The sequence below is a fragment of the Astatotilapia calliptera genome, chromosome 5 (assembly GCF_900246225.1).
Source record: "Astatotilapia calliptera chromosome 5, fAstCal1.2, whole genome shotgun sequence".
Lineage (NCBI taxonomy): Eukaryota > Metazoa > Chordata > Actinopteri > Cichliformes > Cichlidae > Astatotilapia > Astatotilapia calliptera.
In genome coordinates, this window is record NC_039306.1 from 24,195,387 (window position 1) to 24,213,569 (window position 18,183).

Here is an 18,183-nt window from a genome sequence, read left to right on the forward strand (position 1 = left end):
CAAAGCAATTGTGTCAACTGTTTCGAGACACTCATCCCTACAGTGACACCTACTGGCCAGTTTTGATATTGTCACAGGTTGACAATGCTCTTCTTCTCTAAATGACCATAGAGAAAAGTGTTGCACACTTCTACCACTCTATCAATAATTATGAACATGTTTTGAAGAAATGCCCATACAACAAAAGGAGAAAAACCTGTAAGAACCTTAAACGACAAAGCTGTGACTGTAAGCAAATACTATTTCCTCCCTTTTAAGTTTACATAAATGTGGTTGTTTCCGCTGTTTTGAAATTCAGTGAAATGTAAACAAACCAATTTATAAAATGTTTGTTTATTGTGACAACAATTTCAATGTCACCTACTTTGTAGGTAGGGTGTAGATGTAGAGGTGGGGAACTCCAGGCCTCAAGGGCCTGTGTCCAGCAGGTTTTAGATATCACCCTGGGTCAACACACCAGAATCAAATGATTAGTTCATCATCAGGCCTCCGGAGAACTTCAAGACATGTTGGCGAGGTAATTTAGCTATTAGAATCAGCTGTGTTGGATCAAGGACACATTTAAATCCTGCAGGACACCGGCCCTTGAGGCCTGGGGCTCCGCCACCCCTGGTGTAGAGTGTAGGCCTCAGTGATCTTTATAGAAGATGTTTCATTTACAGTGGAGCGAATGTAGCTAATTATACCAATGAAAAATTAACGTCTATGTAAATAGACAATTCACAAATATTAGTTTTTCAGCTGTTTTGCGGATGAGTTGGCTTCTTTTTTTGTAACTTACCTCCCTAGACGTGGCAAAAATCTTTTCACACTTACTGTGGGTATACACGGGTATTTTTTGCCAAGCTCTAAAGGTGTGGATAAACAACACCTTATTCATGCCATCATCAGTGACCTCTACAGTGGCATCAGCAGTTGCACTATGGGTGCTATGAGTTTCACTAACCCAGCTGTCAAAAATTTCCTACAATCTCTGCTGAGTCCTGAGCTGTGGTTACTGCTGCCACTCCTGCTCCTGGTCTCGGTCCAGCTGCTGCTGACTTTCAAACTTTCTGGAAGTTTGTGGTGACACCTGGTGTGGTATCGCCCTCAGTTGATTGTTAGTATCAACTGAGGGCGAATGCACCAAAACTTGAATTAGCTGTGATCACATTATGTGCATGTTTTGAACTGCACTGTGTTTCAGAAGATCTGCGCTTCATAAGCTCAACACAGCATTGAAGTTTTAGTATGGAGCATCCCACCCTAGTGCAAATGTCACAGGTAACATCTGTAAAGGGCCCACTAATCCTAAATAATATGAAATTGTGTATTCGGGGCCCAATTTTTATTTTTCACTTTAGTTTTAGTAGGGTGACTGGACAAAAACTGTGGAGTTGGGTGATTTAAGAATTAAAAAACTGGACAGCAAATATGCCTCTTTTCTTAAGAAACATTTTATGAAGCCCCTGTAATGAAAGCGTTACATGATCACGTATATCAAAAAAACAAAAAAAATGCATGAATTTTGGGGGAAAAGGAAAAAAAAGGTGGAGTTGGGAGTGAATTTCCTGATTCAGATATTCATTTTCTGGATGCTGCCATCCAGAAGTGTTTTTAGTAAAGGTCTTGCTCATTTTAGCAAGTGTGCCAAACTTCTGCAAGTATTACAATGGCATGCTTCTGTCCAGATGCTACATATTAGTACAGCTTCATGAAACGTATATTTTATAAACAGTTTAAATACTCCCCCACTCAGACCCCGTTCCCAACTTTGTGTACTTGGATGAGGTGTTACAATGATTCATGAAACCACTTTTCGAGTCTATGCAAACTTCACAAAGAGCAAGGCCTGATCTGCAATCCAAGTTTACTTCAGTTTACCTCATTTGTCAAATTTGGACTGTTAACTAAACCCCAACATGCTCATTGCTCCGTCCTCACGTCACCTCGTCTCCTGTAACCCAGGCAACAAGAGCGCTAAAAATAACTAGGGACCCAAAGTAGATCAGCCATTTTCACTGTGGCCTGTAATTCCCTGCATCTAAAGAAAGGTACATTTGAAAAACTTCATAACAGCAAAGAGTGAAACTGCCGCTTGCTTTAATATATTCAACATTATGCCTGTTTCTCAGGTAGAAAGAAAACCACTTGGGCAAATGACTCAATATGTGTTTGCTGCCAGGAGAAGCTGAAAATCATTGGTTTAAATCATTGTCAATCTTCATTTTGTGTGATGGCATGAAACATAGCATGATCTCAAAAGATAATGTCAATTACATTAATAGTTGCATCATATACAATAATTAACTTGAACACCTCATATGAACCCCAATCCTTGTTTCTACCTGAGAAACTCCAAATCAGTAGAAATAAAAACTATTTTTAGAGTAATTAGGGGTAAAACGACTCTATAACAGGCTACAGAAGCTAATCGTGTCAGCTAAGAAGAGGAAACTGATGCTATAATTCACACAGGCTCACACGGATCCTTCCCACCTTGGATCACCGGTTCAGGTGTGTGGTGGTGTAATGGAGTGGGTGATTTCTTTTTAATTTTGTTTTGTTTTTTTGCCAAACTTTGGCACATTTAAATGCCACAGCCTACCTTCTTACCCACATCTTTTGTTATTTGCTCTCATCGTCACAAACAGTCAGGAGATCTTCCTAACGTAATGTGCAGTGCTTCAAAATACAGATTTTTACAATAACAATTTAATCTTCTATGTATAAATAATTTCTGATCTCTCTCGTGTTTTTAAGCAAATCCATTCAAAATATGTCTTCTTTAAATGAAGACATATAGGGCCTATTAATGCCAACTCACCAAAACACAGAAGTCCACTTACTTGTGCAGTACTGCTATCTCATTCTCAATGCTGTTTTCCTTGCCCTCTAAGGCCTTCTTGGGGATACACTTGACGGCCACCAATTTCTGAGTCCTCTTCTCCTCAGCCAAGACCACCTCAGAGAAAGCCCCGCTGAAACACAAACACACAAGTCTGTTAGACCTGAGTTTATTCATCCCAGGGGCTTCAGCTTTTCACATGCGTCGCTGACACTCTACAGAAAATAAGAAATTCCAGCTCTGATGTTAAACTGGTCTAACTTTTGTAATTCTTGGCTACCAGCATCTAAAAGCTAATATAAATTTTAGCCTGCTGATGCCAGATTGTGTTTATTTTTAATATCAGCCGCCTCCCGAAGTCTTTGGCGTGCTGAGTCAAGTTTTGGAAAGACTACAACCTGGTGGGATGAGTTGGAAGCACCAGTATTAAATATCGAGGTTTATCTCAGTGACAAATGTTGATACTGGCCAAAGGATTTTAAGTCTGACTCATGTAATGCTGTATATCAGTTGTATGCTACAGTTTACATTGTCACAGATTGAATAATGGTGTATATGAAAGTCCATATGAACAATAAATGGGGAAAAAATAGCCTCAGAATTTTTCCCCGTTTTGGATGTATTGCAGGCTTCATAAAACTTACTGTTATGTTATAAAATTCACTGTCTTCTTATTTATCTGTATTTGTTTCTAATTTATCTATATTCAGGGGTGCACATAAGTGGTCCGCAGGTGCGCATTCGCTGTCAAAATAAAAGACGCGCACCAGATAAGAAGTTGCAACGCACGTTTTTTTCACGGTATATTCTGCACCACATCTCTGTGCGTTCATCATTTGTTTGAAGCCAGCTCACCTCCTGCAACCACTGTTCCGAGACTACGTGCTTCTTTTGCGGTTTGGACTCCTTCGGACATTTCTTTGGTGGTGGAGGAGCACCAAACTAATTGCTTAAAGGAGCTTGCTTCTTCGCATCTTTAAGAGTTCTAAACAAAGAAAATCTTACGTACGCAAACGCACGTTGCAACTTCTTATCTGGTGCGCGTCTTTTATTTTGACAGCGAATGCGCACCTGCGGACCACTTATGTGCACCCCTGTCTATATTTGTTTCTCTATTGTTTTCTCTTGTTTTAACCGATTGTGAAGCACTTTGGTCAACTCCGTTGTTTTTAAATGTGCTATACAAATACATTTTGAATTGAATTTGAATTGAATTTTGCCTTTTACCATCATTTACGTAAAGAACCCAGGCTTTGACTAGCTGAAGTACTGCAACGACAAATCTGACAGCCTTTTACACTTTTTTCTTTTTTATTCTCTTGGTTTCTGTATTCAGGAAAATCAAAACAAGTAAAGCATCTGAAGTCAGAGTAGCAAAAGAATAATAGCACTTTCCCATGACCCATTTCAGAGTGGAGGTGGACCTCGAGCATTTTGACCACAGCCCGAAGAGTTCTGACTCAGCTCCAGTGCTGTTCAATAGCTACAACTCCTGAGCCACAATGGTAGGCTTTGACACCGCAATACAACAGAGACAAGGTCACGGTAGCTTCAATGCAACGTTTTGGTTTCTTCATGTGTAATGTAACTTACTGTTTCAAACTGTGATGATTTTAATAAAATAAAAATAAATAAATAAGCAAGACTAAAGGAAAAAACATTGGTAACATAAAAATTACATAACACTCTCCCTGCAGCAGAAGGTCTTCTGATTACTGATTTGTTTAGCCTACTAATCAGTCTACCATATATTAAGCTGTACTTCACATACCAGAATAAATAAAAGGAAGAGCTTCCATGAAAAAACTAGGGTCTTCCTGATTTTTAATTTTTCATATTTTCCCATACACCTAAATTACAGTGCCTTTTTAGGGAAAAAAAAAACAGATGGAAAGACCACTATGGCACATAATAATCCTGGTAATTAGCCCTAAAGCTTAACATCTGTGCATCCCATACCCATGACCTTATGCTGTGTTTACAACACATAGGATAGACTGTTGGGATGATGAAGTGGGTAGTGTCGGGTATATATTTGGTTTTCTACTAAGTGCTAATGTTGGATGAATCTGAGCGTTTTGAAGTGAATACATTTCTTACAGTAATGTGTAACACAGGCAAATTTATCAATTTCAAAGCTTTTGATACTCTCATGCTTGAATTCACTGGATCATTCTCACTGATTTTTATGAATTTTTAGAATAGAATAGAATTCAACTTTATTGTTATTGCACATGTCACAAGTGCAGGCAACGAAATGCAGTTTGCATCCATCCAGAAACTGCTTTAGCCATAATATAGATATATTACAAAAATATATATTAGCAATAATATATATATATATAGATATATTACAGGAATGGGTCTATTATAGGTCATTTTTGCAATGGTGGTTCTTCCAAAAGTCTTATTGCACGAGGTCATCACTCTCAGTCAGTTTATTTATAAAGTCCATTTAAACACAACACAGTGCTAAACAGCAAGTAATAACAAGAGTGAAAATGTTTAGAACAATAAAAATAATGATTTTATCCAATATTCTTCAGGTAGGAGTGTCAGGCAAGTCATTACACAACAAACACAAAAATCTGATTTTTTATATCTCACCTGAAGGAAATCTGAATTCTAGTAAATGATGTGTAGTTTTACAGGAAAGTTTACATAGCTTGAAATAACTCACAATGATGTCTTGCGGTGAAGCAGTAATTCACACTACAACAGACACTGACAGTGAACAATGTTTGTTTTTTGTTTTCTCAAAAAAAAAAAATCTATGATCATTTCAGTATTAGCTGCCAATACCATGTTCAAACATGTCCCTGTTTTCTTAAAACCAATGGCACGATAAAAACTCAGATCAAAAGTGAAATCGGTTGTTATCGCTCTGGTTCCAGGCAGTTGTTTGTGTAGACAGAAAGGAAGGACATGCATTCAGTCTAGAGATTTACAGATTCATTATTACTGCCAAACATGAAGACTTGTTTTCATACCAGCGACATCTGAAAAACAAGCAACTCTCTCTTCTCTGTAAAGTAATCCTAGAAAAAAAGAATCCTGCAAAACACATTTACATTCATAATTCAAATTTTAATTTTAAATAAAATAAATAAATTCTTGAAAGAAGGCTGATTTTGCCTAATGTAATTTATGGCTCATGAGTTATATCAGGATTTTCCATAAAGGGACACTGTGTTGGCAAAGGTCGAGTGCACTGAGCAGTGATAGATGTCGCCTGCAGTCCTATTTTGGCTCAGCGTTTGTGTTCCTGTTTGCATTTCTTGCAGTATTTATAACAGTTGTTTGTGTCTTTTGCTTTAGGAAATTACTTTCGTAGTGAAATAAAGCCCATGATCAGTGTAACAAACTCAAAAATTGGGTTCCCATTTTGCTACTACTATTGAAATACACGCTGCCATGCATGACATTGTGATATTTCAATTTTGACATGACAGGCATTGGTGCACGCTGAATAACACTGGCAATGGCTTCCTTACAAAATAACAGTGAAACTGCTTGCTTCCTGCTTACGTTTAAAGAAATTGAATATGCAAACAGAGGGCTTACAATTACCTTTTTTTAGTTATCAAGCAAAATTCGTAAAGACAACAAATGAACAGTAGTTGAGCTTAGATATATATGTTTTACAACGGGTCCTTCCACAAACTTTATGCAGTGACCCTCATGCAGGTCTCTGGTGGTGTTAACTACAAAAACCCAAAGAACCCTGAACCCAGATCTTGATAAGACTAACTGTGAGTGAGGCTTTGTGGTCGTGTGTCAACAAGAAACTAAAACTTGTGCAGGAATGCCATCTGCTTTGGCAGAAATCCAGCTCTGTGGAGGAGGTTGTCACTGCTGCAAATTCCTCTGCAGCATCTGGAGAATTTAGCTGACATTCTCCATGCTTCCACTGACAAACCAAAAGGGCTCTTGGGAAGTGTCAAATAGTGGTTCACAGAGACGGTCTTTGACTACAGATATTCAAGGGGGGGGATTTTATTTGTTTCGCAAGATAAAAACTGTATAACCATTTTGCCATGTGAAATGATCCTGATGTATATTTGCCTGACTTGAATTGTTTAAAATAACTTGATATTTATATTTAACCACATTTTGCCATAAACACCCCCCCCCCCCCCCCCCCCAAGAAAAAAAAAACCTTTTACGTTCTTGACTTCCCATCACAAAATAAGACTGGTCATTGTTTTTATGTAGTTCCCAAAATTACTTCCCTATTTTCTGAATATCAGGAAACAGTCCTTCACTGCGTTGGTCCTTTAAAGTGACACTTTTACTGAGCAGCAGCCTTGACAGCCACTGTTTAATAAAAACAGAAGAAGCAGACACAAGTTCAGCCAACTGCCTTCTATGCTTGTCACCACACAGGGGATGCCAAAGAAATGTAGCAGCAACCCTCAAGTACTGTTGTTATACAACTGTTTTACAGTAAATTATCTGAGTATTATTTGATGTGTCTGCAACTGGCACCGTGCAGCCTAAAAAAAACATGAAGAATATAGAAAGGATGGCTGTGTCGGGTGAGTTTGCTGAAGGTTAATCCTAACCAAGGTTTCAGTTGGATTATAAGGTAAACAAACGTGTTTACAGAGCTGTTCCCGTTCCAAACAGGATGTTCTAATCAGCACCATGGGAACTGTGTCCAGAAACAGGAAACACTCAGTCCCCTCACCCTCACGCACACACAGGCATGCAGACATGGTACGACTGGAGAGCTATTAGCTGCTAAGCCCTTAATGAGGACTAGCTTGCCATTATACAAACAGTAGGGCATTTCTCAGAAAAACACTGTGTAAATACTTTACACAGTGGTTTCAATATATACATACAGTATACAGTCAAATATAGAAAAGACATATACACATTTAGGCCTCATACAGTTTAAATATTTGCATAAACTCCGTCTCTGTTGGTTTTACACCCCACCCAAACATTTGAATAAGATGTTGGGCTGTTTTTTTATTATTATTATTAATTTTATTCATCGTAAATGGTCAAATGTCAGCAGACCCCTCTGTTTCTTCTATTTTGAACACAACACCTTTTTTATTTTGTTACTGTTGTATTGTATAAAGTAAGTGTCAGTGATGATGCAGATATGTACAGCACATACTGTATGCCAATTAAAATGAACTCTGCAAAGCAAACATTAAAAAAAGAAAATCAACAAGGAAGTATTTCTTATGTGGCAGTGACGTTTTGAGAATACTAATCTTCTCTGACTGTCTGCCATGGAAAAAGGACATTTCTTATTTCTCAAACTCACAGCACTTCTGCCATCTGTCCTGCTGAGAAGTTGGTCAAGAAGGTATGTAAACAGATGACAAAACTGTAACTGTGGAAAGGTCAGAGAGACATAGGGAAGGACCATCTGGCCCAATAAGAGCTGAGAGATACCCAACTGTGAAACTGGACCTGAAACATAAAAAGACCATCTTTGCTCTGTGGGCCTCCCAAACATGAAGAACAGCACAATCAAACCACAATCACTCTCGATTTACATATAACAACACAGCACACAGACACAACACATCAGTAAAATGTGGTCATCTAATCCTAAAGGGAGACCAATTTAAAATACTTGAATTACCATTTTTTTTGCTCCATCAAGGCAAAGACACAAATCTGAGACAGTGAAAAATACTTCACACAAAAACTGCCAGAATTTAGCCTACATTAACCACATCTACCTCATGAGTAAATAATGTTGCCTATGTTGTGTTTACAGCCTATTGTTTTGAATCACCTGATCAAAACAACCATTTATACATGGCTAATATCTCAAAATTATACACCGTGCCTCCTTTGTCACTGGCGCCTTGATGCAGCAGGTTATGACAATATCAAAATACATCTCTCACTTCCAACTCATCACATATGGACACATGTATAAGAGCCCTTGGCATCAAATCACATAAAGGCAGTGGTTAACCCATCCAATACGATGGGTTAACTTTTGGCATATTTTAACTCAAACTGAAAGTTTTTCCTATACTATATTCCAATATTATACTACACGTAACACAGTAGTGTGCCTAGCAAGTAAAAAAGGAAGTGAAAATCAGTAAGTGGAAGATCAAATAAACTCAGAAGCTTCCAGATTATCCTCCAAACCTTTTCTGTCGTTGAAAGCCCACCATTACCCCTCTGCATTGAACACAAACTAGCAAAGCATTGTATTGGTGTGGAGCTGCGATGAGTATGTTTGCATTCTGTTCTCCTAGTTTACACATCTGCAGCATTAAACCTTCCTATGGGGCTAAGACTTGCTGTGATTGCATACCGAGTGAGGATGTATACACATACTGTATCACAAATGTGAAAAGTAAAATGAAAAAGAGATTTATTTACTTTTAAAAGGTTTAAATAAACCATTTAAAAACCATTAAATAAAATAAGGCAACACGGTGGCACGGTGGTTAGCACTGTTGCTGCACAGCAAGAAGGTCCTGAGTTCAATTCCACCATCAGGCTGGGGTCTTTCTCCGTGGAGTTTGCATGTTCTCCCTGTGTTGGCGTGGGTTCCCTACGGGCACTCCGGCTTCCTCCCACCGTCCAGCTTGTGGAGATAGGTTAATTGATTAATCCAAATTGCTCATAGGTGTGAGTGTGAATGGTTGTCTGACTCTATGTGTTAGCCCTGCGACAGACTGGCGAGCTGTCCAGGGTGTACCCCGCCACTCGCCCTATGACAGCTGGGATAGGCCCCCGTGACCCTGAAAAGGTTAAGCGGAAGCGAATGGATGGATGGTGTAAAATATGACCTACTGATATTGACAAAGTGCACCAAAGACCAGCACCATGGCTAAACTATGTTTTTTAGTGTAATACCTCAGTACAATCCACACTACAGTTCAGTGAAGTAATATTACATAACCAAACCAAGAAAACTAAACTGCTACATCTAGAGCTATGAGCAACATGGGGAGCTACTGGCTAGAGTGAACTCATTAATTCACCAAAAGACAAACATTGCTCCTGAAGTCTGTACTGTTGTCAGTCTCTGAATGGTGATAGCAGACAGCAATCCCATGATTCCTATGTCCTCTCTAGGTTACTATCCAAATATTTCTGTAACTGCAAATCTAAATATTGGAAACACTAACAATTTACTTTTAGCCATCTGATCTGTTCATGAGACACCAACAAAAGATATTTTCTGACTTTTTATATGGAATACTATTTGTAAATTAAAACAGCTTTAAATCTACAAGTACACAAGTGCTGGCATCAATAATGGTCAGTTTGTAGCATGAAAATTTTTCAGCAGAAAAAATTTGTCCTTCACTGAGAATAATTAAGCCACTCTGACGATACACAGTCTATCTGGACCAATCATCTCATGACGTAGCCTCTGCAGCTAACATTGTTTCTGAGGATAGAAATTCTTGGTTTTGTTATCTGCTATTTCCTCAATAAATAACAAAATGAAACACTCTTAAACTGTCATCACAAAATAACTGAAGGTTTCAAGTCTGAACTATGGCCAGTGCAGTAAGAGGTCACCTTACCAACTCCAGTTAATTCAGAACACTGCTGCCTGGATTTTAACTGGCACTAAGAAATATGAGCATATTTCTTACTCCAATAATAAATCAATGTTAAACTTAGACTGGCTGACCATTCAATTTTGTATCCATTTTAAAAGAAAAAGCTACTTTTAGAGGCTACCTTATCCACAAGGGGGGTCACCACAGCAGGTAGCTCCCTAAAAATGCACCTCATGAGGTAGCTTGACTTCACAAATCTTGTTGTCCTTAAAGTATTTTTTGGGAAAGCCAGAAGCTGTTCACTGTGTCCATGGGAAAAAACAAAACTAATGATAAACACACACACACTTGCACACACACACACACACTCACGCACACACACACACTATTTTGAATTTTGGATTAAGTAAAATCCAACTTTGAATTTTTTGCCGTTCTCCAGAGCCCATAAAAAGGTATTTGGGAGAGCCATACAACAATCCCCCAAAAGCTTCCATTACAACTTGAACCTTGCCCTGATATACTGAATGCTCATATATACATCTACCTGCTAGTAAAGATTATGTTCAACTATAACTTAAGATATTGCATGCAGAGCAAGTTGCAAAAAAGCAACAAGAAATTTCTAAAACTTTTTGACATGGAAATGCTAAGTATATACATACATTTAGGGAAGATTTACCCTCAAAAAGTGCACTGTAAAAAAATCAAGTTGGTATTTTGCATTGATAAGCTGGTCCGGCTGTTTCAGAGATTCAGGATTCATCCAATTCCCATGAAAAGACAGCAGCAAGGAGAATTTTATGATTTGCTCCAGAAGCTGAAGCTGTATCATGAATGCTTTCGTACATATTTCAGGAAGTCAATGGGGCAGTTTGAGCTCCTGTTGGCATAGTTGGGACCACAACTGAGGAGCCAGAGAACTCATTTCAGAGAGGTGATTGCGCCTAGCTGTTTATCTGAGGTAAAACAGTATTAAGTTAATATTTCCATATCATTGTATATTCACTACCGATGTGCATGTTAAGCCACAAGGACTCTTGTTGCTTAATATAGTGGTCTGATTACTAAATATTTTACGTGTCCTGTGTTTAAAGGCCTTTAAAGTCTTCACTAATTGATTTTATTTTATAGCTTGATTATTTATGGATTCTGACTCTCTTTGGTAAACAAATTAAATTTCCAGCACGCACCTCTTTGCAGTACGCCATTGGACAGGCATTGACAAAAGACAAAGTAACAAGAAGCTCTACCCAGCTAAAAAAAACAAAAACACACACACACACACACACACACACACACACACACACACACACACACACACACACACACACACACACACACACACACACACACACACACAGAGTAGTTTGCTGGTAGTTTGAGTGTTGAAAGAGATCAAAAATAAAATTTAAAAAGGAATGAATATTTGCCATAAATTGGCCGGGAAAAGGACAAATAGACATAAATGGTTACTCTTGGTGGATGTTTACATAGCTCACTGCTATCTAGAGGCCTAAACTCTGTTACTACCAGAGCTTTAGTATCCATTTAAGATAAAAATAGACCCAACTTTCCACTGTTTAAACTCCACTTACTGGCAGGAATTGCTTTGAAGCACATACATGAAAACAAAATCCCCCAATCAAATCATATAGCGGAGTATAATTAAGTTAGACAGCAAAGAACACGCATCCCTAAGGATTTCTTGGATTGGAGATAATAAGCGCATGGAATGTCTTTTCAAGCCAGTTTGCTGATATGTGGACAGCTTGAAATGTGAGAAATACGGACAATAAAGGATTATAACAATGGAGAAGGACTGTGGGAAGATGTACATGACAAGCCTGCGAGTGTACTAAAAGCTGTTAGGAGGATATATTGCTGTGAGCAGATGGAGTTGCCTAAGTGGGCCAGACAGTGGGCATATATGTGTGTGTGTGTGTGTGTGTGTGTGTGTGTGTGTGTGTGTGTGTGTGTGTGTGTGTGTGTGTGTGTGTGGATTCAGGAACTGCAGGCTATGCCATGCTGAGTTGCAGACTTCTGTTCGAATTAGGTCAGGGCAGGGCTGAAGGGCTGAAGGTGCCATAAGCAGGGATGGATTTTGAGGATTGTGCTGGAGTTGGAAATAGTTCTAAACTGTCATTGTTCCAAGGAATGGTTAAACTCCACTGATCTGTGCTATGGCTGCTAGAGTGTCTTAATGAATGCATATTTAGAATGCAAAAATCTGTCCCACTTGATTACTATTTTTGGAATTTGAAACTGAAAGAGCAGCGAAAAGACAGAATAAGCCAGAGACACTATTACAAGGACACAGTAATGTATTGTCTTGTGCTATGCTTTACAGTACTGGAGCAAAGCCCCATCCACCTTCTTCCTTTTAATATCATCTATTCTGCAGCTCAGGCTCAATTTAAAAAAAATAAAGAAAACCAGTCTTCTTTTTAAGCTAGCTATGAGGTGATAACGTTACAGAAAAATGTATACTTTGGGGGTTTATGTGAAGATTAAAAACTGACGTTATAATAAGCACTATTACAGGAATACGATGGGATAAATATGGTGGTAAATGAAGAGATGGGAGAGTTAGGACACAGACAGAAAAAAAGAAGCACGGAGAGATGAAAAATAGATGAAGTGGGGCAGCTCTCATGCTGTGAGATTCATCTGCTCCATAAAGGTGGCTGTTTCTTTTGTCTGAACGGCTTTGTTAATCATCATTTTGAATTCGTTTGATTTAACTTCACACGCAAATGCTGTAGTAAAAGTGAGTCTGTGCTTATTTTCCTTCAAACTCCATGTGTGTCTGAACCTCCACACTACACTTTAGACTATAAATATGTTGGCATAGGGATGTGTGGGGTGATTGCTCACTTATTACTTGGAAATATTGCACAACACAGCAACGAAGTAATAAATTGCAGCAATATGGATTCAGCAGCATCATCCAAATTCAGACAATATAAATATAGTAATTATGTATAGGAACTGTATTACTTTACAAGATTATGGAAATACTATGTAAACACAATATTTGTGGCAACTAACTGTGGTTGAGGATGTAATACACACTCAATTTCTGGGCAATCACTTTCATTTGCAAAGTGACTGCACAGGTTACCTAATGAGATGCAACGTCCAAACAACTGCAGTACATCTTGGACTCACTTCAATCCCTCTCTGACAAATTGGCAAAGAATTCAACTAACTGCCATCTAATTTAAAAATACAGATCGCCAATCAGGTGCAAGCAACCTGACTCAGTAAGAACCAATGAGTGCAACTTGTCTACGCTGCAAGTTGCTCGATTCCGACTCAATTGATTGTGCAAAGTTGACATTTTGCAGTTAAACTGGCCCCTACAGCAACTACGTCACCATCTGAAGAAACTTCTTTCAGCTGTTTCCTTATTTACGTGTCACCACACTAGATGGCTCTTCATATTTGCATATCCCCCCAAGGGATTTGTGTCTCCTCCCAGTCTTAAAACAGGGACCATGTTAGGCACATGAGTGGGCCACTGCACTACAAAGCCACAGTATCATTAACTGTGCAGGGATTTCTGAATTTTAATTTCAAATCTCTGAAGTTCTGGCTGCACTAAATAATTAATGTGAATTCCTGTGTATGCAGGTAGCAACAGGTTTGCAACATACCACAACTGATTTGTGATTTTTGCAGTTTAATCACAAACACAATGCACATCTGTAATCTGATCCCATTCAGCTGCAAACTGGCCACCACAGTCTGACTCTACCTCGTTGCTGTTTATCACTGCCTTGCTGGGCCAAAGTCACTTTGAAGATGGCAACTGACTGTCATCGAAACAGTCATTTCAATGACAATGAAACTTTGAACGGGTGAGTGCAAGATCCAGACAAAGGCATGTCCCTTATTTACTATAAGATTTATATACTATAAGAGAGGTTAGTACGTGTTTTAGAGACCGTGGTCTCTCTAAATCAGAGTTGTCAAACATAATGCCCAGGGGCCATAACTGACCTAGTAAAGACTCCAATGCGTTTTTTATTTTTGTTTGCTTGTTTTAAACAGCTTTTCCTACAGGCAGTAAGCTAACAGAACTTTTTTCTGTAGTTTTATACATTTATTTATGAGTTCTGACAGATTTTTGTCATTTACTACGGCAGCATTTTTATCCTTGTAGAAAAACTGAGCTGTACTGTTGAAGCTGCACTTCTTTTTCTGATAATAAATGGGATTAAATGCGTAGTTAAACATCTTTACACTGACAGAAAGGGGAGTTTGGCTGAATCAGCCCACTTAAGCTCAAAGTGGGCTGAATGTGGCCCATGGTGTAAAATGAGTTTGACTTTCCTGCTCTAAACAATAATATGATTTACTGTAAGAACATTTAATGCTACAGCGTGGTCAAAGCCTCATCTCTGGTCATGCAAATCATCGTCATTCACAAATGAAACTGTGCATAAAAGTGCCCAAATAAACACACTCAGACGTATGAACATTTAGTGCTGAGTTATTGAACCCTTCCACTCAGGAGCAGAGAGCCCTTAGACAGAGAGGCAAATCAGTGTTAAAACCCATGTAATAGCCCAGAGGCATGAGTATGAGGTAACAAGTGGAGCAAAAGGTTCCTCTTTTCACTAACAGATTGTGTCCCAGCACTAACTGTTGATTCTGTACAACAAATCAGCAAAAATCTTGAATCCAGCATTTCACTGAGAAACATCAGCAACACAGTTTCATATCAAAGAAATACACACTGATGAAGTTAAAAAGATTAGTATCTCATCCATCTAATAGACACTGAACAATATAAGCTCACTCTGAAGTCTAGCACATAAAAATATCTGTGCTCTTTGCTTGGTAAAAAGAGAAGAGAAGTGATGAATGGATCCTCTTTCATTCTCAGAGTTGCCAAGTCAAATGGGGGGAGCTGAAGGTCAACAAGAGATAACAGAAATAGAGAGGTTTTATTGATTATTATAATTATACTGCATGTGCCTATAAACATACACAACGGGACAGAAAAGAAAAACAAGTGTTGAATCCTTTTACTCTCTGTGCCTCTCCATCACCCCCGCATGTACAAAAACACAACTCTTACCAAATCAATTGCAGCCAATAGCAGATCCTACAAACAACGAGGGCCACTGGGTCACCACAGAACATGACTGACGAAGACAGGCAGTGGCCAATCCATCAGCCATAACGATTTTAGATGATTACACCATGCACCCCTGCTTTTTCTGTCCACTTCCTCCTATAGCCAGTCTCTTGTTGCTTTATCTCCTCTATGTTTTGCAATGTATTCTAGGCTAAAAATACCAAGAATTCCGCCTTACTGCTCGCGGCATGAGAACATGTGCAGCCATTTAAATGTCAAAAAAGTCAGCATGGTTCATTTGTGCAGTTTATCATCACTAAAGAAATCTCAAAGCCTGTGGCAAAGTGTGGGAACATTTCTTGCAAAGAGATGTTTATAGGCACTACAGTGAAAAGATCAACATCTTAACAACAGAAAGAAGGGGAAAAAAGTGAAATAATGGAGGACACTGGGATTCAAATGACATAATAGGTCATCTAGTCTTTGAAACATAGAAACAGTTTCAAATAAATAACTACTGACAGCAGATTCACTCATATTTTCTATATTAAGTTGAAAAGGCTCTATAATAATACATTACACAATATATAAGATATTTCCTATTTTCCAAATACAGGGCCTGTGACAATGAGCAGTACACCCGGGGCAACATGACTCATGACAAATGCTTACCAACATATTGTAGAGAGAGCAGTGAAAGTCAATATTTGAAATAAAAGGTTAGGAAAGTACCAGCAGAGACAAGGAAATTCAAACTTCTCAGTCAAAAACATCTGAATATGTATGCATGACTGCATACACACCAAGCCTTGCACACCTACCCTTGTTGAATTCAAGGTAACTGTGACAAATGCTACTTTTAATATTACCAGATCTTTAACTAGAAACGTAACTGTAATACTCTATATGTGATTAACAAAAGCCCTGAAGAGGATCTGTGGCATTATGCTCAGCTGTGTGTCCTCAACCCTGCATAATGAACGCTTTAATTTCAGCTGAAAATCAAAGGGCAGCAGGATACACTGGGATCCCCCATCCCACACTGAACACAGTTTGAAACCAGGAAATAGAGAGCAGGTGATAGAGATGTGGAGCCAAAAATGAGGTTGGCTTTCTGACAGCCGAGATCCAAGTTTTGAGTTGGGTAGGACAAATAGAAAGAGAGAGAGGTTGGGGGTGTTAACTTAAGGGAGGATTTAAGTTGATTGCAGTACCATTGCTTGTTTTTATTAATCCCCATCTGTTTTGATTACTGAAACATGTGCCTGCAGCTGGGGATTAACCAAATGCAAGCAGCTGTTATGTGGTTCATAGGACTGATGCACTGATACAACACTTATATCAGATACTGATCAGACAGCTGGATGGGGCATTTGTAACAACACAAAACTCTATGGGGCTGACCTAGAGTACTGTGCAATAGGGTTGAGCTACCCCCAATTTCTTTATTTTATTTCCAAGGAGCCAGACTTTCTTGTAATTTTGAAAGTGGTCTTGGCAATAGCTTGCAGAAGTTTCTCTTTGGAGACTGGCTGCTTTTTCACTCATTTTCAGTCCAATTCTTGTACCTGACTATTTTCAAAGCCACTTAACACCGACCTATGAATCATATAATATAAAAAGGCTCCTAACTCGAAAGATGAACTAGTGTTGTTTTCATAAAACGGATAACTTAGCTAGGACGTGGCTGTCAAAAGGCCATTTTTTTAAGGATAGCAAAATGGGAAGAAAATGTTGAGGTATGCCAAATTGCACAATAACTAGACTAACTAGACCAAAGGGTCTGATGGAGTGATGAATCCAAATGTGAAAAGTTTTTTTTTTTTAGTTCTAATTGTTAGTATTTACAAAGGAGGTCAGGAGACAGCCATCTGTAAAACATAGTTGAGCTTCTGTCATGGTTTGGGGCTGCATTTCAGTCAGCGGTGTTGGAGATCTTGTCAAAATTGGTGAAATTATTATAAATTCAGAAAAGGAACACCAGATTTTGAGACAAGATGCAGTATCATCAGGATACCATCTGACTGACAACAGCCATTTCCATTTCTCAAACACACTGCCAGTGTAGTAAAAGCATACATGGAAGGACTATTCCTGAAGGACTATTCCTGAAGAGTGCTTAAAGAAATTACCAGAAAGCTTGGTTAAGAGAGGTCAGTCTGTATTTAAGAGTAGAGGTGATCGTGCCAAATACTGATTTTCAAGTTCATTAGAATTATATAAACTCTGTTTTACCTTATATATACCATATTTCCATGCATGTTGATACACATTTCCTTAAATTATTGCACCTATTTTCCAAGCAAAATATTAAACAATATATTTTTAAGAAAGGTGACTTAAGAGTTTTGCACAGCGCTTTATTTAATTCATTTCTATATTTAATAGGTTACTCATCAGAAAAAAGTGCACCAATAGACATGGGTCAGGGAAGTGACACTGTGTATTTCACACATGCTACGCTAGAGCAGGGCGATATGACCAAAAATATTTATCACGATATACATTTGAAAATTTGCGATAACGATATAACTGACGATATAATTGACACTAGACAAAATACTTTACAACTCCACAATTTTATTAGTGGAAAAAAAACATCAATGTATTTTCACTTTTCACAAGCAGCTGTTTTTTTATGTGCATTAAAGTTATATAATATAAAAAATTAACAGTGCAAATGGAAATTCCTTGCTGACAGTTTAACCAAAAGGCATTTCCAGTGGAAATTGGCCAACATTGGCCAACATATCCTCAGC

At 38.4% G+C, this 18,183-nt stretch overlaps 1 protein-coding gene across 3 annotated transcripts in view; it reads right to left on the reverse strand.

The window, feature by feature from the left end:
* Positions 1 to 18,183, reverse strand: part of camk1b (calcium/calmodulin-dependent protein kinase Ib) — a 40,303-nt gene that overhangs the window by 11,808 nt on the left and 10,312 nt on the right. For all 3 annotated transcript variants that reach the window (XM_026168350.1, XM_026168351.1, XM_026168352.1), the window contains one exon: positions 2,829 to 2,960. In XM_026168350.1, the coding sequence (XP_026024135.1) occupies positions 2,829 to 2,960 (132 nt within the window). The remainder of the gene's footprint in view (positions 1 to 2,828; positions 2,961 to 18,183) is intronic.